This window comes from Balaenoptera ricei, chromosome 4 (genome assembly GCF_028023285.1).
Source record: "Balaenoptera ricei isolate mBalRic1 chromosome 4, mBalRic1.hap2, whole genome shotgun sequence".
In the NCBI taxonomy this organism is placed as follows: domain Eukaryota; kingdom Metazoa; phylum Chordata; class Mammalia; order Artiodactyla; family Balaenopteridae; genus Balaenoptera; species Balaenoptera ricei.
In genome coordinates this window covers 102,133,409-102,155,898 of record NC_082642.1, presented here as the reverse complement: position 1 = coordinate 102,155,898, position 22,490 = coordinate 102,133,409, and the positions used below count along the sequence as shown (strand labels likewise).

The window sequence follows — 22,490 nt, the reverse complement described above, 5'->3', positions numbered from 1 at the left end:
CTCCGCAACAAGAGAGGCCGCTATAGTGAGAGGCCGGCGCACCGCGATGAAGAGTGGCCCCCACTTGCCGCAACTAGAGAAAGCCCTCGCACAGAAACGAAGACCCAACACAGCCAAAAATAAATGAATAAATAAATAAATAAAAATTAAAAAAAAAAAAAGAATTAGAGATGGTTTAATGGGAGAGGAAATACCAATTCAACTTCTCCAAAGATTACAGCCCAAATAAGGCAAATATTATGTCTTTTGTAGGATGCAGTTCTTGAAATAAAAATATGGATTTGGAGTGTATATAAATAGTACTTGGTGGATAATTAACAAAATAAGTACACCTGACAGCACTGTAAAGTTAGAATTTTTGCTTTTCAACTAAAATACTAATAATGATGCAAATTACAAATTATGTGACTAGATTTTCAGACTACATAGCTTAAAAGTTTGTAAATATTCTTTTTAATCTTATCTTACCTCCTCAACAACTGAAGTATGTTCTGTTTCTTTCAATTTACGTTTTCTGCAAAAATAAAAATTAGCTGGAGTGAATGTCAAAACATTATTATTCAGATTGAAAATGGAAAAACAAAACAGTATGCTATTGACAATTGTGGTTCATTTTGATAGAAACTTTAATAAATCAGAAATGCACTACCAGAAATGAGTGAAGAATGCTGCTTGTAAGTTAAGTCATCCAAATAAGATAATTCTGGATTTTGGAAAGGGAAGTGAAATTATGCAAAGAAGCTTGATATAATAGAATATATGTGACACCTCATATTTGGTGTATGAAATGAATTATTATAATTCTTTTCTCAAATAGAAAATAGCATGCACTGTCTCTCCCAAGATCCTGCCCTAAGTGGGCTATGCTTGCATGTCTAATTCACTATGCTTGCATGTCTAAGTAACCTAGAAAAATCTCCCTGGTCATTAGCGTAGTCCAAGTCTGTTATCTTCAGGACACACTTATTGATTATGAGAGAACTGAGGTTAACATCTTTTTTTTAAATTTTTATTTTATGTTGGACTATAGTTGGTTTACAATGTTGTGTTAGTTTCAGGTGTACAGCAAAGCGATTCAGTTATACATGTACATATATCGATTCTTTTTTACATTCTTTTCCCATTTAGGTTATTACAGAATATTGAGCAGAGTTCCTTTTTTACCCAGTCAATTCCATTTTTCTGACTCTTTTCTAATCCAATAAAGCTGGAGAAGAGAAAGCATCAGTCAGTACCTGCAGCCGCTGATTTTCAAAAGCCAAATGGATCCAACGATGACCAAGATAATAAAAATAGGGGGGACGATACGTAAAATTCTTAAGGGTGCTGATGTTTTGGCATCTGTAAATGTAGACACAAAAATATATGATTTACTATTATTCAGCAGTAGAAAGAAATGAGCTATCAAGCCATGAAATCATTGAGGAAAATTAAAAGCATATTACTAAGTGAAAGGAACCAATTTGAAAAGGCTAAATACTGTATGATTCCAACCATGTGACATTCTGGAAAAGACAAAACTATGGAGTAAAAAGATCAGGGGTTGTTAGAAGCTAAGGTGGAAGGAGAGATAAATAGGTGGAACATAGAGGACTTTTATGGCAGTGAAACTACACTATATGATACTATAACGGTGAATACATGGCATTTATACATTTGCCAAAACTCATAGAATATGCACCTAGAATGAACCCTAATGTAAACTATGGACTTTGAGTGATAATGATGTGTTAAGGTAGGGTCATTCATTATAACAAAGGTACAACCGCGGTGCGGGAGATTTAGATAGACAGGGAGACCATGCATGTGCAGGGTCAAGGGTTACATGGGAACTCTGTACTATCCACTCAATACTGCCGTCATCATAAAACTGCTCTAAAAAATAAACTCTGTTTAAAAATTATATATATAGCATGGTTCAAGAATGTCTCACAGTACATGACATTCATTTCTGTGATTTTATTTGAAAAATTTTGATCCATTTATAGTTCAAATAATTGTTATAATTAAATTGCTTTATCATTTCAGACTCTTAAGTTTTCAACAAGACATCATCTTGTATCAGTATTTTGTTGCTTTAAGGATTCCTGTGGCGAATTCCTGTAAGAGAGATGTGAAATTCAGACCTCTCTGTTATAGTAATAGAGTGTTTCTCATCTCCAATATTCAGAAATAAATAGAGTTGTAAGGAAGGTATTTGGAAAAATAACCCTAATTCTGAAGTCACCTTTCTTCCAGGGCATTGAAACTAAATGAATGCATGGCAGCAACTTTAAACTATTCACTGACTGCTGGCAGCAATACAAAGCTCAATCTGATAGGAGCACAAGTCAACCAAGGAACTGCCAGCTCTGAGAGGTTTTGAGACTGTGCTCCTGGTGTTTCATGAACGCGGCTGGGGCAGCAGAGAGAGGTGAGTGGAGGCCTCATCCAGTCCCTCCACCTTCCTTCAATACTTTGTTTTTAAACATTGGATTTTTATTTGAAAAAGAGTTTGGTTTTGCATTTAAAAAATGACAACATTGTTTTGAAACCCTCTCTTTCAAACTAATGGGCTCTTTTATTGGAAGTGCACTAGCACAGGTGAAGGTCCACCCTGCGAGGAAGACATATCTGCACTGGGTAGGAGTGGACTAGAGAGTCCCTCCAGTTCTGAGATTCTATAAATATGACATCATATTGTAACACTGGGTGGCTGGACTTCATACATAACCAGTGGCAATTACTCTTCTCAGTAAATACTGCTAAACTATTAATATGTATATAAAACTTTAAGAATAGATATTAGAAAATTGTGGTTTAAACCCATGCGTTCTCCTCTTCTCCTTTCTTAACACTTACTAAAATATCAGCAGAGAATTTTTTAAAGTATAGACTTGAAAGGACAAAGAGAACATGGATGAAGACAAGAGCAGATGAAAGATTTCAACTTGTTTTTAGGGTGAAAAATGAACAGAAGAATGGCCAATAATTCAGAGTGAAATAAGTATAAACCTTAGTGAACTCCAGGAAGACTAGGAAAGACCAAATATAGGGAAGGGGGAATGTAGGGAGTGAACTGTGGAGCTAAAGTTGGAAGCTTCCTTGAAGGTCTGTGTTAAGAACAGATGGGCTGCCAAGTCTCCTCCCACCCCATGCAACCAGGTCATCACACCTTCCCCGACCAGCAGAAAACAGGAAGTGTGGCCCAAAGAAGATGAACTGGAGAAACTCCAGAGTGTCAAGGATCCAGACATAATGGAGGGTGAAGATGAAGTGTCATTGAAAGAAAGTTGAGTTCTGAACAGTCATACACACACACACACACACACACACACACACACACACACTCTCTCTCTCTCTCTCTCCCCTCTCCTCCCTGCTCCCAGAACACTGATAGTCAGGATTATCCCTCCCAGGCAAGAGACTGGAGAGTTATTTTCTGCAGAGTCTGAATAGCCTCAGAGAAAAGACCTTCAGGTACATAAGGAAATAAGGAATCCCCAATTTTAAAACAATCACCTGTTTTCACCCTATAGAAACCTACTAGCTAACAAACCCACTCACAGATAATATAGCTTCCAATCAGCTCCTTAGTGCTCACTTTGAAGTGAACGGATAGCCAAGGAGTTAAGGAAAGCCTTGTATGTGGAAGAAAGATGAAAACAAACAAATGTCAGGAAGGCAGAAGGAACTCAGATTACACAGACGTGGCATCAACCAGAGGACTGAGGGAAAGAGAACATCCAGGACAATAGCTATGCAGCATGTCTCGTGACCAACCAGGCCAGATTAGAACAAGAGCGTGTAAAAACTCAAGAGAGAATGTCTTCAAGAAAAAAAAAAATGGAACTGAAATTACCTAACAAATCTGACCATGTGGAAAGCAGTATTAAGAGGCGTTTTCTAGGGTTTTGTTTTGTTTTGTTTTTAGTGTTAGTGATAATTAATAATAGGTACATGCATTATTAAGGAAATGAAAAAGGAAAGCAATTAAGGCCAGGAAAAACAAAAAGTTATTCAAAAATGAAAGTATGAGTTTATTTCTTGATTCAGAGCTTAACAAAACATACATGTTCAAAATAATGTAAACACTGGCTATTTAATTTAACCAAAAATTGCTGTTTTACTCCATATGAATGGTGAGGGAAGAGAAGGTAAAGTTAAATCCTCATCTACCATAAGAGGAAGTGGGTACACTAGGTTTAAATTTGCTATATTAAGAAATAGCAGCACGACCATGTTGTTTATAAAAACTGAGTCAATTACTAGAAGAAACACTTGAAGATCTGAAAGTACTTGTCTCTAGAGAGTTGTGTAAGAATGGAGAGGTGGGGTTGGAGAGGCAGAGAGATAGCTAACGTTTTTCATGGTAGCCTGATAGAACGACATAGACTTTAAACTATATGAGTTATGTTGATTAGAATAATATTTTTTATAACAAGAAATAAGAGTAGATGGGAGCAGAGAGTAGAGAAACTAAACTGTAATGAACTGAATCATAGATGCTATTATAAGACATTAAAGAAATTTCACTGGAAGAGCCTGGAGGAGAAAATTCTACCAGACTGAAAATTCATGAAGATAATTTATGAGCAACGTTATTCTTCTAATAAAATAATAATTATTTGTTTAAAATTACCCGTTTTCCTTCTATTAAAACCATAAGTATTTATGTAAAAGTACACTACACAAGCCAATTTAGTAGTACAGAAGAGAACATTAAAAGAATAATAAATTGGGAAGTTCACTAGTGGCCTAGTGGTTAGGATTCGGGCTTTCACTACCATGGCCCGGTTCGAATCCCTGGTCCCGGAACTGAGATCCCGGAAGCTGCGCAGCATGGCCGAAAAAAAAAAAAAGAAGTAGAATAAACTGCATTCGATAATATGGCTTTTTACAATACATTTTTGTATTATTCTTCCAGACAATCTCTTTACTTTAAGGAGGAAAGGGAGATAAAGTGGAGGGTGGAAAGGACATCCTTGAATGAAATTTCTCTGCACACTCCTTTTTCCTTCTTAAGGTAACTCTTCTGAAAGAATGGGAAAATCAAAAACAAAACTAGAAAAATTACTAACCTTGATCCAGCTCTATGGACAGACTCCTGTTGCCAGTCAAGTGGAAGACAGAGCAGGACACATTAGGTACATGGCGGCCCTCCCAGTGGCATGTACTCTGGATGGTCACTGTGCCATTGCCCCAATGACGTTTTTGCTCAGTGACACAATCTCCCTCTGGGGTCCAGGAGATCTGTGTAGCTGGCTTCCCTGCAACTGCCTTGCACACTGCAGTTCCATTCTCAGTTTGAACCAGGGTCACCTCAGGGGGCACTGCAGAAATGTAGGGGAAATGCTTCAGTCTTAACACATGGGACATGGAATTTAGAGATTTGTTTCAGCCCAAAATCTGGTTATCTGAAACACCACAATATATGACATTCCTTACCTAACACTTGGAGGTGATATCCACGATGGAAATTCCCATCAGGTGTTACCATTTGACACCTGTAATACCCATCATGAGTGATGGCCACTGGATCAATCTGAAGGGCAGGATTCTCGTCAAGTCTGGAGGCCCAGGTTATTCTCTCGTCGGTACAGTTTCCTCCCTTGGTCTCATTTGTATCACCCCTGAAGGCTCTGAAGCAGGGCAACTTGTCTCTGAGGACTATTTCCCATGTTGTTAGCAGCATACTTGTCCACAGCACAGGAGGGCAAGAGAGCACAGCCTTTGTACCCACTAGTACTGATAGTGAAGTGTTAACTGTACACACACACACACACACACAGACACACATGCACAAGCACAGAGAATAATAAGAGAAAAGCTTGATAAAGAATTTCAGTGTTAAAATATATTCACAGCATATTACCTGAAATTGTACTTGAACATTACTTTGCTGTGGTCTTATTCCAGAAATATTAGACTTACGTAAGAAATTAACATTCATGAAATATACATAAAGTATTAAACCCATCCAAAGATTAACCAACTTCCTCCAGTATTATGCATCATTAGGAAAACAACATGAATTATATATGTGACAAAATTGTTTAAAGTGTTATGAAATTAATTCAGGAGATTTGATATCTATAAGACAAAGAGATGAGAATGCAGAATCTAAATTAAAAGACAAAGGCAGTTTTCTAAATCTAATCTTTTGGCTTCAGAGACTATTAGATTTATCATACAACTCATGCTCCTCAGGGGGAAAAAAATGGAATAATTAGTGATGTGGTTTTCTCCTCCTAAGTTTTGATGAAAGTGAAAAATCGGTAACATCAGAACTAAACACCTATCCTTAAGGGTGGCAATTCAGACAAACATAAATGTGGAAAGATATGGTACTTTCATTAAAAATAGCTAAGATGGCAATCAGGTTGAACAAGTTGGAAATTATTTTGTTTAATTTTTATTCAGAGAATCACAAAATCAGTTAAATCAACAGATTTTATTTATTTATGTAAAGAATAAAAATTTCCTTTATTCTTCCTAACACCTCAGATGTACTTCCCAAGTCTACAAAACAACACTGAAAAGCACTTGCTCTGTCTTTCAGATGTAAATATGCACACTTAAGTATGTATTACATACAAACATGTATATTTTAATTTATATATATATATATAAATGGAGAGGTATATTGCATATCATACTGTGTATATTGTCCTAAGTCTTTTGCTTTTTTGTTGATATATAATAGACCTATCACCATATCAGTATACCTACATCGACCTCACTCTTTTTTTTATTAATTAATTTTTATTGGCGTATAGTTGCTTTACAATGTTGTGTTAGGAAAACCGGACAGCTACATGTACAAGAATGAAATTAGAACCCTCCCTAACACCATACACAAAAATAAACTCAAAGTGGATTAAAGACCTAAATGTAAGGCCAGACACTATCAAACTCTTAGAGGAAAACATAGGCAGAACAATGTTTGACATAAATCGCAGCAAGATCTTTTTTGATCCACCTTCTAGAGTAGTGGAAATAAAAACAAAAATAAACAAGTGGGACCTAATTAAACTTAAAAGCTTTTGCACAACAAAGGAAACCATAAACAAGACAAATAAACAACCCTCAGAATGGGAGAAAATATTTGCAAATGAAGCAATTGACAAAGGATTAATCTTCAAACATACAAGAAGCTCATGCAGCTCAACATCAAAAAAACAAACAACCCAATCCAAAAATGGGCGGAAGACCTAAATAGACATTTCTCCAAAGAAGATGTACAGATGGCCGACAAACACATGAAAAGATACTCAACATCACTAATTATTAGAGAAATGCAAATCAAAACTATGATGAGGTATCACTTCACACCGGTCAGAATGGTCATCATCAAAAAATCTACAAACAGTAATTTCTGGAGAGGGTGTGGAGAAAAGAGAACCCTCTTACACTGTTGGTGGGAATGAAAATTGATACAGCCACTATGGAAAATAATATGAAGCTTCCTTAAAAAACTAAAAATAGAACTACCATATGACCCAGCAATCCCACTACTGGGCATATACCCTGAGAAAAACCATAATTCAAAAAGACACATGCACCCCAATGTTCATAGCAGCACTATTTACAATATCCAGGACATGGAAGCAGCCTAAATGTCCATCAACAGAGGAATGGATAAAGAAGATGTGGTACATATATACAATTGAATATTACTCAGCCATAAAAAGGAACGAAATTGGGTCATTTGTGGAGACACGGGTGGACCTAGAGAGTGTCATACAGAGTGAAGTAAGTCAGAAAGAGAAAAATAAATATCATATATTAATGCATATGTGTGGAATCTAGAAAAATGGTATAGATGACCTTATTTGCAAAGCAGAAATAGAAACACAGAGGTAGAGAACAAATGTTTGGATACCAAGGGGGAAAGGGGTGGGGTGGGAGGAATTGGGAGATTGGGATTGACACATATATACTATTGATACTATGTATAAAATAGACAGCTGATGGGAACATATTGTAAAGCACAGGGAACTCTGCTTAATGCACTGTGGTGTCCTAAATGGGAGGGAAATCCAAAAGGGAGGGGATATATGTATATGTATGGCTGATTCATTTTGATGTACAGTAGAAGCTAACACAACATTGTAAAGCAACTATAATCCAATAAAAATTAACTAATAAAAATAAATAAATAAATAAACAGATTTTAAAATAATCTGTAATTTCTTTAGTTGGACCACCTCACAAAAATGAAAAATGATGATGCCAAGTGGTAAGAGATGCTTAGAAGTATTTTTCTAGAAAAAAAGTACTATAGTATATAAATACAAATCAATGCAAAAACAAGGATTATTTTCCTCTGTAAATTTTCTATAAAAAGGATTTTATTGCAAGCATGTAATAGTATCAAATATGGCCTTTCAATGAGTTCCTCTTCCTTCCTATTCATTCACACATATACTCCCTGACAGTTTGCTGTGAACCTTGCTCACAGATTTTGTTTCCATACGTTCAATATCATTATCAGTATTAAATATAGCATTGACCTATTTTTCCATATTTTAAAGTACAAATTAAGACCGGCAAGCATCTCCTAATGTAGAAGCTCACACTTTCCCATAAGCTGACATGTGTCCCTGACAGAAAGGGGTTTGCTGACAGGTCATTAGGTGTATCTGTCACAAGTCACCTGTAACAAAGGAGAGTGTCATTGATTTCATCAGTTTAACATGAACAGAACCAGCTGTGGTATGGCAAAATTTTTATGTGGATGAAGCTTATTTTTTCTAAACTTTGCATTTAATATTTCTCCTCTCCTCTTTTGGTGTCATGTGCCTCCTCTGTGATGTACTCAAGCCTTTGCATTTCATGGCCAAATAAAGATCATATTACTAGATGAAGGAAGAGGGAGGATTTTAATGCAGATCTAAGAGGGCAGGTAAATCCATGCTCTTTCCATCACTCCAAGTGGCATCCCCTCATAGTGAGAAATTCCAATTTGGCAAAGGCTTGGAGAGAAGCAAGAACATGGCTTGTTAGAGAACTGCTAGAGGTTGGGTGTGGGAAGCATATATGTGCATAAGAGAATCATGATTAAGATAAAACCAGAAAAATAAGAGACTGGCGAGACAGCAAGTTGTGAATGTCCTGTTGTTCTTGGGATTTGGAAGTTTAGCTTATAAGCAGTATAAGGCTTTAATGTTTTGCCTAATATTTAACCTCAATATCTGACTCATTTTTGTAAAAGAAAGTTCTTGCTAATCAAATAAACATGTATTTGAACAGGGGCACAGTATCCAAAGAAGTAACTCTAATGTTGAGGATTCCAAGCATTGCAGATATTCTCTGTTCTTTCACTTTCCTCCATTCTATAAACTTCAGTCAATCACCCTACACCTATAATGATAGTTCTTATGTTATTGTTATTTTTTCACCCTTTCTTCATCCTCTTCTTTCCTTTTTCATACCTGTTGTGATAAGTTACACAATGGCCAGTACCTCTACAACACTCAGTGGGTTTGGCACCTGTCTGACAGATATATTCTCCATATGCTCCTGTGATCAGCTAGGGTGATTTCACTTCTTGCTTCACTGAGAGTATAGTAGATTCTCACCTCTGCTCCCAAACCAGCAGTCACATCCCATCTTTTCTGCATCCTTTGTCTACAAATATCTTGCAGTCTCATCCAACCTTATGCACACTGACAAATTCTTGTTGGCTTTGGGGCATTTCCTTTCTTTTCTCACAACCATAACCTAGATTAAGTCCTCATTGCCATGCACCTGGATTGCTGCAAAGGCCTCCTAACTTCTGTCTCTGTCTCAAAACTCTTCTCCTTTCAGTTCATACCTTACACTGCACCAGTACATCATTCTGCCACACAGAGATCTCTCACTGCCTGAAGAATAAGTTTAAATGTCTTCATATTGGCTTTGAAAGCCCTCATTTTCACATTGACTCACTTTGCAATCTTATCACCCACTACATTCCCCCAAACTGCAGAAAAAAACACCAAGCACAATTCCATTTCTATGTCATTTCTCACATCGTTTTCACTCTCTAAGGTGCCCTACACGGTGCTCTTTTTCTATTAAAATACTCTACCTTTAAGACCTGATTCACATGCTACATCATCTGTGAGGCCTTCTCTAAGCCTTGGTGCTTAATCACTCCCTCTGTACACTCCTGGTACACTCGATGTGAGTGCTTACCTCCTCTGCCTGTGTGATACCTGTGCTCCTGTCGGGGTTCCCCCACAAAACTGAGCTCCCTGGGGGCTCTCTGATCGTCTTGCTCATCTTGCTCATCTTTATGTTCCCCACAAAGCCCAGCACAGTGCCTGATAGAGAAAGCTCCACAGTCTTCCAGTGGAATTGAACTGTTTTAGGGGTAGATGGGTGAGGTCATTCAGGTCCCTCATCCCACAGCATTCAGATCACCATATTCTTCAACTGGGCACGAGGCTGGCACTTGGTCCAGACCATCGACTATGTTTCTAAGGAAGCTCAACATTCCATGCTTCAGTACTGGCCTCAAACAAACAAACAAACAAAAACCAAAAACAGCATACTACCTTCTGCAGGAGGTGTTACAGTGCTCTGCTTTCTGTCCATAGATGAAGTAATTGTTGAAGCTAGAAAATATTCAGAGGAAAGTAGGTGAAATCAATCTTAGATATTTAAATGGAGTGAAAACCATTATTTCTCCACAAGAGCTTGTATACAACATAATAGAAAATCAATGAACCATAACTAAAATTACACAAAAATCCTTGAGAAAGAGAAATTAGAAGCTGTTCCATCACTATATGGAAAAAAACATGTGAACATTTGAAAATTACATTTATAAGCTGTTAATCAATGATTCCCCATTTATGTGACACCTCATTTTATATGTAAAACTATTCTGTACAAGGTAACGCAGCCTCCACCCGTTCCCTAGCCATAATGGATTCGTCCATCATGGGCACCTCACATGATCTGGGCTGATGATAGTCCTTCCAGATGCCACACCCTGATTAAAATTGTCTGGTCCAGTGGTAGGCACCTCACCCAGCAGGACAAATCAGAGTACATTCTCAAGAATTTGGAAACCAGAATTGAGAAGAATAGTTCATCACTCTTTCTTCCCCATTTTTCTACTGTGACGGTTAATTTTATGTGACATCTTGGCTAGGACACAGTACCCAGGTACTTGGTCAAACATTATTTGAGATTTTTCTGTGAAGGTATCTTTTATCAGTAGACTTTGAGTAAAGTAAATTACCCTCCAAAATGTAGGTGGGTCTCATCCAATCAGTTGAAGGTTTAATAGAAAAAGACTAACCTTCTGGGAAAGGGAATTCTGCCAGCAGTCTGCCTTCAGGCTCAAACTGCAACTCTTCCCTGGGTCTCTAGCCTGCTGGCCTACCCTGCATATTTTGGACTTGCCAAGCCTCTGCAATCGTGTGAGCCGATTCCTTAAAGTAACACAACCTCTCTCTCTCTATCTCTCTCTGAATCTCTCTCTACAGGATGTATGCCCAACACACATGTACATCCTGTTCTGTTTCTCTCAGGAATCCTGACTAATACACCTACCTTGGGGTTAAAAAGTAAAACTATACATAAAAACTATACGAGCATCAAGCATTCTTCTATTAGAATTATCATTAAAAGGTGAGCATTACCCCAACTGTAATTGTCCTTGCCCATCTCCTGCATTAATGAGTTGTTTGATGTAACAAGATCTTCCATTACTGCACTTATGCATTCTGAAAAGACATATGGAGTAAAGAGAGGAATATGCATTAGTATTTCTGACTCCTACCTAGAATCACATTTTTTCACATCCTTTGGGCTATTTTAGGGTTGCAGTTGCCAATAAATACGTAAATTATGACAGGCAAGCAAAAGTCTCAGAAAAATTTGTCTCAGTATGACCTTTTGGCTTGATCTTCCTACCTGTTTGGCATACCCCTACTTTCAGTCCAGAGTGCCCCTTACCACCCTCCTGTCTTTATATTCAAGTCAAAGTATTTCTTCTCCCAGGCTTATATGCATTTAATCTATCTCCAATTGTGAAAAAGTGTTGTACTATCTGGTACAGATTTTTCAGGCACCAGTGATGAGGTAGAAGAAGTTTAGAAGTGATGTGTTGGTTGGATGCTGGTATAGAGCAAAAAAAGGAGCTTCCTAAACATTGTTGAGATCACATCACATAGACAACTGTCTATTAAGTTCAAATTTTATCAGGCGAGCTCTCAGTGAGAATAAGCATTTTTAGGGTATCAACTCCAGGCAAATACTCACTAGGCATAGAGACATCATAATAAACAATACCTTCTTCCCTCGATGAGCCTAAGGTCCAGGCGAGAAATTAGCTATGTAAACAATAATAACATAAAGTTGTTGGTATGATGATAGCAGTATACATAATGTCCAGAAGATAAAAAGAAGAGATGTTTCATTCTAAGAGTGCAGTAGTAAGAGATTAGGAAAGACTCTACAATAGATGATATTTGAGCTGGATCTTAGAAGATCAGTTTTCCAGGAAGGTAGAAGGAAAAAGAAAATTGCACAAAGAATGACATTTAGAAGAAGGCATGAAGCCATGGGATCTTCAAGGAACTACACATTATGTATTGTATTGCCATTATGTGAGAAAAACTGGATGTGTGATTAGAATTGAGGTTGGATCTTGGCGGGCTCTAACTCTGGAAGACACAACGCTCCTAAAAGTTTTCACGAGGAAATGATACACTTCTAATGCATCTACAATGGACGTATCTGTCCAGCAAAGAGAAACATTTTACAGTAAAATTCAGTGCACAGTGTTTTTCTGGAGAAATTTGAATACACTGCTTCTCTTAGCTACCATTTTCTTTTACAAAACATTGATAAATAATAATTTTTGAACACTCACGTTAGAAACAGATTTTTGGTAATTTGCACATGTTATTCATTTTAGTCTCTCCCATTGACAGGTATTATCATCCTCATTTTAGAGATGAAGAAATATATATACACAGTGATGAAGCAATTTGGCCAAGGCCGCCCAACTTGTAAGCTGCTCCAATTGCCCAATTATTTTCGTGCGAGTAGTTCTTCCTGCAGTGAGTAGGAACCAAGGGTTGGATCCTAAGAAGTATACCAGGATAAATACACTACCCAAATTAACCCAAATTGAGAGAGTTGGAGAAGAAAGTCCAAGCCACGTTTCTGAAGAAATACTGATAGACAACGGTCTGAAAGAGCACATCAAAAGGCAAGTCCATAAAATCAGGATTATAATGGCACATGGATACAAGCATTATGAATGCTGGATCTGAGTGGGAATAGTTAAGCTAAGGAGGAAGATTTGAGACAATTGCCAAAATTCATGGGCCAAACCCACCACTCCCTCACAAGATTGTAAGCTCCAGGAGGGCAGGGATTTTCATCTATGTTGTTCATTCTTCATCCTCAGTGCTTAAAAGAGTGATTTGCACAGCTCCCTGGCATGTGGCTGGCTCAAGGTGGGTTAAAAATAAAGGTCAACACAACCCTATAGCAAGCTGGGCTAAAGATACGGAAAGTTAGTTTACAGAAAAAGAAGTATACATGTCTCTTAGTCATTTAGAAAGAAGCACAGCATCATTTATGTAAAAGAAACGCAAATTAAAACTATGCAGAAATGCCATTTCTCACCAATAAGATAGTCAAAACCCAAAAGTTTGACAACATACTCTGTTTTGCACAACTGTAGAGAGATAGGCATGCCAATATACTGCTGGTGGGAATGTAAAATGTTACCGATTCGATAATGGAAAATATGACAGTAAATAGCAAAGTTACATATGCATTTTCCTTTTGACGCAGCCATATCACTTCTCAGAATCTATCCCAAAGATATGCAGGCAACAGTATGAAAATATATATATACAGAAGACTCGTCATTACAACATTGTAATAGCAAGGCTTTTAGAAATAACCCAAATAGCCACCCATAGGGAACTAGTTGTCTAAATTATGGGACATCCACAAAATGAAGTATAATGAAACTACTAAAAAGAATGAGAGATATCTTTATATTACTATTATGGAGTGATCTCCAGGGCATATTGCTAAGTGAAAGAAGAGGGACAGATAAAAGTGTATACAGTATCACATTTTGTGATATGCAGCTAAAGCAATGCTTACAGAAAAATTAATAGCTTTAAATACTAATTACAAAACAAGAAATATCTAAAATCCACTTGAAGAAGCTAAAAACGAAAGAGAAAGAAGAAAATAATAAAAGGAAGAGCAGAAATCAACAAAACAGAAAACAAGCAAGACAAAAATTAGCAAAATCAAAAGCTGGTTCTTTGGGAGTTTCCTGGTGGTCCATTGGTTAGGACTCGGTGCTTTCACTACCAGGGGCCGGATTCAATCCCTGGTCGGGGAACTAAGATCCTGCAAGCCGTGGCGTGACAAAAAAAAAAAAAAAAAAAAAAAAGCTGGTTCTTTGAAAAGTTCTTCAATATTTATAAACCAATAGCCATATTTATCAAGAAAAAAACAGAACACAAATATCAGGAATGAAAGAAGGGACGTTAACATAGATACTACATTCATGAAAAGAATAACAAGCAAATATTAACTACTTTATGCTAATCAAATTCAGTAACAGATGAAATGGACAAATTCATTGAAAGACACAGCTTTCAAACCTCATTTGGGATTAAATTGATAATCTGAAAAGCCTTATACTTATTAAAGAAATTAAATTTGTTGATAAAAATCTTCCCGTCAGATTGGTTACACTGACAAATTTAAGCAAACATTTAATAAAGAAGAAATATCAGTTCTACACACAAACCCCCTTCAGAAAATACACAAGGAGGGAACACTTCCCTACTCATTTTATGAGTGTAGAATAAACTGTTCACCAAAACCAGGCAAACACATTACAAATAAGAAGGAGAGAGCAGTAACCCTTATAAACTTTAAGACACAAAAGTTTTTCACAAAGTATTAACAAATCAAATCTAGCACTTGTAATACAACATGATCATATAAGGTTTCTCTCAAGAATGCATGTGGATTGAATACTCAAAAATCAATGAAATTGACCACATTAACAAAATAAGGGAGAAAAAACATATGATCATTTCAGCAGATGTAGAAAAAGCGTTTGACAGAACTCACCATGCATTCATGATTTTTAAAACTCTAGGAATAGAAATAAACTTCCTCAAACAGTTAAAGAGCATCTATGAAAATCCTATAGCTAACATCATACTAATAACGAAATATTTCCCCTCTAAAATCAAGAACAAAGCAAGAATTTCTGCTCTTACTTCTTTTCAATTTTGTACTACAGGTTCTAGCGATTGCAATAAAGCAAGAGGAAAAAAAGGCATATAGATCAGAAACAGAAACATAAAACTGTCTTTATTTGCAGATGACATGATTGTTAGAAATCTATCAAACAGCTCCTAGAATTAATTGAAATTAGCAAGGTCATAGTATTAAAATAATATTTTAAAAAATTATATTTTTATATATTAGCAACACATAATTAGAAAATAAAATTTTTACATCAATTCTATTTATAGTAATGTAAAAGAAAAAACTTAGGAATAAATTTAACAAAAGATGCACAAGGCTTATACACTGAAAACTACAAAATATATTACTGAGATAAATTAAAGAATACCTATATAGATGGAGATAAATACTTGTTCTTGGATGGAAAGACTCAAGAGGTCAACTCTCCTCAAATTGGTCTACAGATTCAACACAGTCTTAATTAAAATCTAGTAGCCCCGGGCTTCCCTGGTGGCACAGTGGGTGAGAATCCACCTGCCAATGCAGGGGTCACAGGTTCGAGCCCTGGGCCGGGAAGATCCCACATGCCACGGAGCAAATAAGCCCGTGCACCGCAACTACTGAGCCTGCGCTCTAGAGCCTACGAGCCACAACGACTGAGCCCACATGCCACAACTACTGAAGCCCGCGTGCCTAGAGCCCATGCTCCGCAACAAGTGAAGCCACCGCAATGAAGCCCACGCACCGCAACGAAGAGCAGCCCCCACTCGCCACAGCTAGAGAAAGCCTGCACGCAGCAACGAAGACCCAACACAGCCAAAAATAAATAAATAAATTTAAAAAAAAATCTAGTAGCCTTTTCTGTGAAAATTAAGAAGCTGAAATTTATATGGGTGTGCAAACCTACAATAGCCAAAGCAACAGTTAATAAATGAATAAGACTGGGAGACTCATATTACCTAATTTCAAGCTTTACTCTGAAGCTGCACTGATCAAGGCAGTCTGGCATTGGCTAAAGGATAGGCACATACTTCAATAGAGCGGAATAGAGAGTCCGAAAATAGACTCACACATTTGTGGTCTATTGATTATCACCAAAAATGTTAAGGCAATTTAAAAGGAAAAGAAAAGTCTTTTTTACAACTGATGGTGGAACAACTAGATATCCGTATGTAAGACAAAAAAAAGAACTTTAACCACTACTTAATACCATACACAAAAAATTACCTTAAATTTGATTATTGACTTAAATGTACAAAGCTGAGACTGTAATACTTCTAGAAGAAAACATAGGAGATAATCTCTGTGACTTTGGCATATACAAAGATTTCTTATAATACATAATAACAAACCATGAAATAAAATTTGATAAACTGGACATTATCAAAATTTAAAACTTTTGCTCTTTGAAAAAGAACATTAAGAAAATGAAAAGGGAAACCACAGATTAGGAGAAAGTATTTATAATACATGTATTTAACAAAAGACTGCTATGTAGAATATGTGAAGAACTTTTACAATTCAGTAATTTTAAAAATCAATATTAAAAAACAGGCAAATGACTTGAACAGACACTTCACCAATAAGATATTCAAATTGCCAATAAATACACAAAAAGATGTTCAACATTAGTAATCGTAGAGGAAATATAGATTTAAATCACAGTGAGATAATGATTACACACCTGTAAGTATGGCTAAAGTTAAAAAGACTGATAATATATATTGGCAAGAATGTGAAGCAATTGGAACTCTCACACATTATAAATGGGAATGTAAAAAAGTATAACTACACTAGAAAATTTCTGGCAGTTTTTCAAAAGTCAAACATATGCCCACATATAACCTCACCATTCCAATCCTAAGTATTTACCCAGGAGAAATAAAAACATATGTCCACACAAAGACTTGTGCATGAATGTTCATAGCAGCTTTATTCACAAATAACCAGAAGCTAGAAACAACCCAAATGCCAGTCAGCAAATAGATAGATTAGTTATCCATACAATGGGATACTATTCAGCAATGAAAAGGAATACACACAACATTGAATCTCAAAATCATTCCCTTGAGTGAAATAAGGCAGACACAAAAGAGTACACTACACACTACACAAAAGAGTACTACTAATGTAAAATGCTAACTAATTTATGGTGACAAACAGCAGATCAGTGGTTGCCTGAAGATATGGGAATGAAGACAAGGATGGACTACCAATATACATGGAGGAATATTTTGGGAATGATGGAAATGTTTTGTATCTTGTTTGCGATGATGATCACAGGTATATACAACTGTCAAACCTCATCAAAATGTACCTTTTAAATGGACGCAGTTAATTGTACATAAATTATCCCTAGATTTAATTAAAAATAATATCAGAAACATCAGGTTGTAACACACATAATATTAGAACATGCATCTACACAAATAAACATAGAAGAAAATACAAATGAAAAACGCTTGGTGCTGAAAATAATGTCTAAAAAAACCCTTTTCCATCTAAGTCAAAATCATCAGTAGAAGTAAGATGTTTTGTGATTTGACTACTAATGAAACCTCTTAGTCACTTTGAGCACTCGCTTTGAGTTTTCTTTCCCAAATCGTCCTTGTCATATGCCTGAGCAAGCATATACCACCCACACAATAGACACTGTATAGGCATTGACTGTGCAAACCTATACTCCAAAGGCTTCCTCCAGTGAGTGAAAAAGGCTCTCAGAAACAGCGCATGGTTTTCTTGTGCTACTTAACAGTTTTTATCTATTGTAAAATCCTGTGCTCTGCTGGGCTCTACTGACTAAAAAAGTTAGATAGGCATTTCTGATAATTTCACCATTCTCAATAAAAACCTCTGATTCAGTAACTGTTATTAACCAAAATAGAACATGGATTATGCCATACTTAAATAGTCAGTATAGTCAGTATAATTTCTAATGTATGAAGATGGAAAACAAAAAATTAAAGATTTTTCTGCCCTTTCATTCATTGGCAAGGTTTTGGGAGAATACAAACAAGCAGTAAGGAGTCTGATCAAATGAATTTTAAGCTAAAAGAATTCTAAAATTGAAGCAAAACTGTAGCTTAAAGTATCTGGCTATGCTCTAATAAAATGACCATATAGCTGTAAAAGAGAATAATGTAGAATAGCTTTATTTTTACATGTCTTCTGATATTTCTCTCCAAAACTTGAGGCTTCTATGCTAGTATTGAACTAATTAGGAATCATTCTTATTGCTTATTATGGTCTTTGCATCTTGTCATCTTTATTGTTATTTAACATTTAATGAACTTACTATCAACACTTTAAAAGAAGGAACATAGAATACATTGAAATATATTGGATATATTTCAATACACTGAAATCTGTGGGAATATTCTGATATTTTACACAAGGAAAATATTTGGTGTTTCAAGCTTTCAAACTTCAAAACTCTGCAAGTTATAATAAATACAGAACTGGATGATTTTGGATTAAGCAATGGCAGGAAAATATGAGAGATATGAGTTTTACTTCTTACTCTGCTTCTTCCCTGAATCATTATAAATAATTAAATGAATTTATTTACTCTAGTTCTCTCCTCTGCAAAACACAGACTGTCATCCTTACTTAATAAGTAAGGAATAACTAGTGAAAGGTATCCAACGAACATTACAAACTGAGGTTTTAAACCCAGTAAAAAGGAAACCGTACATCTCTCCTAAAGATGCAAGTTTCATTTAAAATAAGTGCAACTCTGAGACTGAGATCTTAATCACACAAAGAAAATTAAAATTACATTGCCAGAAGAACTTTATTTAGCTATACTGAGCACATAACTTTTTCTAATCACCAGTATGGTGAAGTAAATACAGTATAGAAAACTTTACTATAACTTTTTGGCTCCAGAAAGCTTAAAATATCAACCTTAACATTTTAGTTTGTATGTTTGTATTGTGTTTTATAAAACTGCATATTGTGGATATAGGTTAGAGATAAAAGTATTATTTCCCAACAGTTTTTAGAGTTATGAATGGATTCAAGCAAGAAGAGACATTGAATTGTTTTCTTTAGAGGTCCTGAAAATAAGATGAATTGTCATCCAAATAGTCTAATTCTATTTCTGCCTCTAATGCGATGATTTTCATGTTGGGAACTAGTGGAAGTCCATGATAATTGGCCAGAAAATCCATAAACTTTGTAACTTTGGGGGAAGGGATCCTAATTTACAACTTTTTTTCTGATATATAATTTAAAAGTACTCCCACCCCTGTAAGAATAATTGAAAGCATAGCCAATTTTCCCCCCAATTTTATTTTCTAAATAGGAAACAGGAATAGTTGGAATAACAGACTCATGTGATATTTTTCTCTACTAAAGCTACCTGAAAAGTAATGCACTAATTTTACGAGAAATTTTGGAAGAAAAGAAATAGGTTTTTTTCTGCCTTCTTTCACTAGCTTTCATTGAGATGGTATCTTAGTGACCACCTATCACATATATAAGAGCTTTTGGACTGGTGGAGGGAAGCTGGAAGCTGCATTAATAATATTTATTTATTCAATTACAATAGCTAAGCACTCAATAAACGCCCATTTATCATGGAGCTTTCAATCTAATGGGGACAATACACATTAACCAAATAATCAAATAATTATGTGAAATTGCAATAGCAATAAATGAAAAGTACATAAAATGTACCTTGAGTAACTTATCCTAGTACTGAGGCATGGTAGGCAGCCTCTAAGATGGCTCCTACTGTTCCCCCTTCCTGGTATTTGTGTCTTTGTAAAATCCCCTTCTCTTGAGTGTGGGCTGGATTTACTAACTCACTGCTAACAAATAGAATACAGCAGAAGTGATAGAATGTCACTGCCAAGATTAAGTTATAAACAGACTGGGGCTTCTATCCTGGTGTTTTCTCTCTCACTCACTCTTGGCTCACAGTGAGAGTATAAATATTTGTTAGGGGGTAATTTATTATGCAGTAATAGGTGATTAATACATGGCCCAATGAACAAGAAGCTGATAATAAGAAAGAGAATGAGAGGAGAACATTCCAAATAAAAGTACTTTTATGTGCAGAGAACATGTATCTGGAGGGAATATACTAGATCTGAAGAAAGACCAGGGCTAAAAAAAAGATAGTTTCAGCTTTTGCTATAAATCTAGTCTCCCATAATGATTTCAGGATTTTTTCCCTGAGACAAATGTATTTTCCTATGGAAAGAGAAGAGAAAAGCAAAATAAATGTTTGCCATTTTGGCAATATAAAATGAAACATGCCTTTTAAAATTAAAACTATCTCCTTCATCTGTCTCATAGCTTAATATTTCAATTAACATGATCCTTGCCTCCAAAAAAGGAAAGAAACTGAAATGCAAAATAAGAAATTTTTTATTTTAAATCATATTTGTTATTTCTGCACCAGAATTTTTCCAGGGGAAAAAAAACTATTTTGTAAACATCTGAAATTGTATGATAAAAATTATTTATATTAATGAACAGCAGCTACAAACTTAAATATAGCTAAATCTCAAACATAATACTGAGTAAATAAATGTAGTTATAAAATAATATACATAGTATGATTCCATTTATGCACAATACCAAAAAAAAAAGGCAAAATAAGTTTTATTGTTAGGGACTACATATGTACATGGTAAAATGTAAAAAAAAAACAGGGAATGATTGTACCCCAAAGAGAATGATTATCCCAAAAGATAATGGCTACCTTTAGAGCAAAGTTTGGGAGCTATAATTGAGGAAGAATTGGCAACAGTCTATGTCTTAATTTACATAGATATTCACTGTATAATTGTTCTTTAAAATGCACATATATCATACACTTTGCAATATATATTATATATGTCACTATACAAGAAAATTAAAATAAGTACAAAGAAACACAAGAATACGTACTTTTTTTAACATAATAATGTCAACAATTGATCCTGGTATCACAACATATATTTCGTGTTCTTACACTTTATGAAAGTGATTTATGTTTTAAAATACATTAATTTAGTAGCAGGCAACACCTAATTAGGTGTTCAGTAAACAAAATATTGGGTAAAAACCCAAAGTTTTAGCAGAGACAAAATAGAAAAAAAACACCAAAATTAGAGTAAGAAAATCAACTAACATTTTGGCTCTTCCATTTATTACCTCTGTAATCTTGCACAGATTACTCTCTGAACCTCAGCTGCTTTATCTACACATATGGGAATTTAGTATCTGATAACAGTGGTCATTTAAATTCGTAAGGGGAAGGATGATTATTTATACCACTGATAAATGATACTAGGAGAACTAATTAGCTATTTGGAAAAGAAATATAGATAGGACACAATGCTAATAAAAACCATATTTCTGGGAATAATTTTTGTGTGTGTGACGATAGTCACAAAGTCTGCATCATTTTATTAGGACACAGTATTAATAAAAGCCATATTGTTGGGCTAATTTTTTTGAGGCAGTTACCATCACATAGTCCAAAACTAGTTAATGAAGACAGATTTGTTCCCTAACTCATGGAAGATGTTGTACTAATGTGTATCAGTGATCACAAGGGTCAGTGTGTTCAGTGGACAGATCATGAATATATATGCATATCAAATATACAAAGATACAGACATACCTCCTTTTACTGTGCTTCACTTTACTAAGTTTTTTACAAATTGAAGTTTTGTGGCAACCCTGTGTTGTCAGATGATGGTTAACATTTTTTAGTAATAGCATTTTTAAATTAAGGTATGTACATTGTTTTTTAGACATAATGCTATTGCATACTTAATAGACTACAGTATAGTGTAGACATAACTTTTATATGCACTGGGAAACCAAAAAGTTTGTGTGACTCACTTTATTGCAATATTCACTTTATTGTGGTGGTCTGGAACTGAACCCACAATATCTCCAAGGTATGCCTTATGTTCTAGGATATTAATTCCAGCATAGTTTTTAATTCCAAGAAAAAAAACTAGAAACAACCAAAAAGTCGATCTGTAGGGGCCAATTAAATAAGTTATAAAATAATATCCATGAAAGAGCTTTGGAAACTGCAAAATAATTATTGATACGATTTTTTTTTAATGTTTGTAAAATTCAGACACAGTATTAAGTGCTTTATATACATCATTTAGCTTAATCCTCACAGCAACCCTAGATGCTATCTCAGGGTTTTTGGGTAAAATCTCCCAATTTAAAAATATTGGCAACAAATTCAAATTTTTAAAAATATTACATGAACCAGTCAAAAGTCTCTTCAAGCCAGATCCAGCCCATGG

General features: G+C 35.5%; 1 protein-coding gene across 1 annotated transcript in view; it reads right to left on the bottom strand.

Annotated features, from left to right (window-relative positions):
- The window catches only part of LOC132364852 (cell surface glycoprotein CD200 receptor 1-like), a 105,922-nt gene that overhangs the window by 35,200 nt on the left and 48,232 nt on the right, over nt 1-22,490 (bottom strand). Inside the window, exons 2-5 of the mRNA XM_059921162.1 lie at nt 11,619-11,702; nt 10,524-10,583; nt 5,428-5,745; nt 5,061-5,312 (exon numbers count right to left, since the gene is read on the bottom strand). Of these exons, the coding sequence (XP_059777145.1) occupies nt 5,061-5,312; nt 5,428-5,745; nt 10,524-10,583; nt 11,619-11,685 (697 nt within the window). The 5' untranslated portion in view covers nt 11,686-11,702. The remainder of the gene's footprint in view (nt 1-5,060; nt 5,313-5,427; nt 5,746-10,523; nt 10,584-11,618; nt 11,703-22,490) is intronic.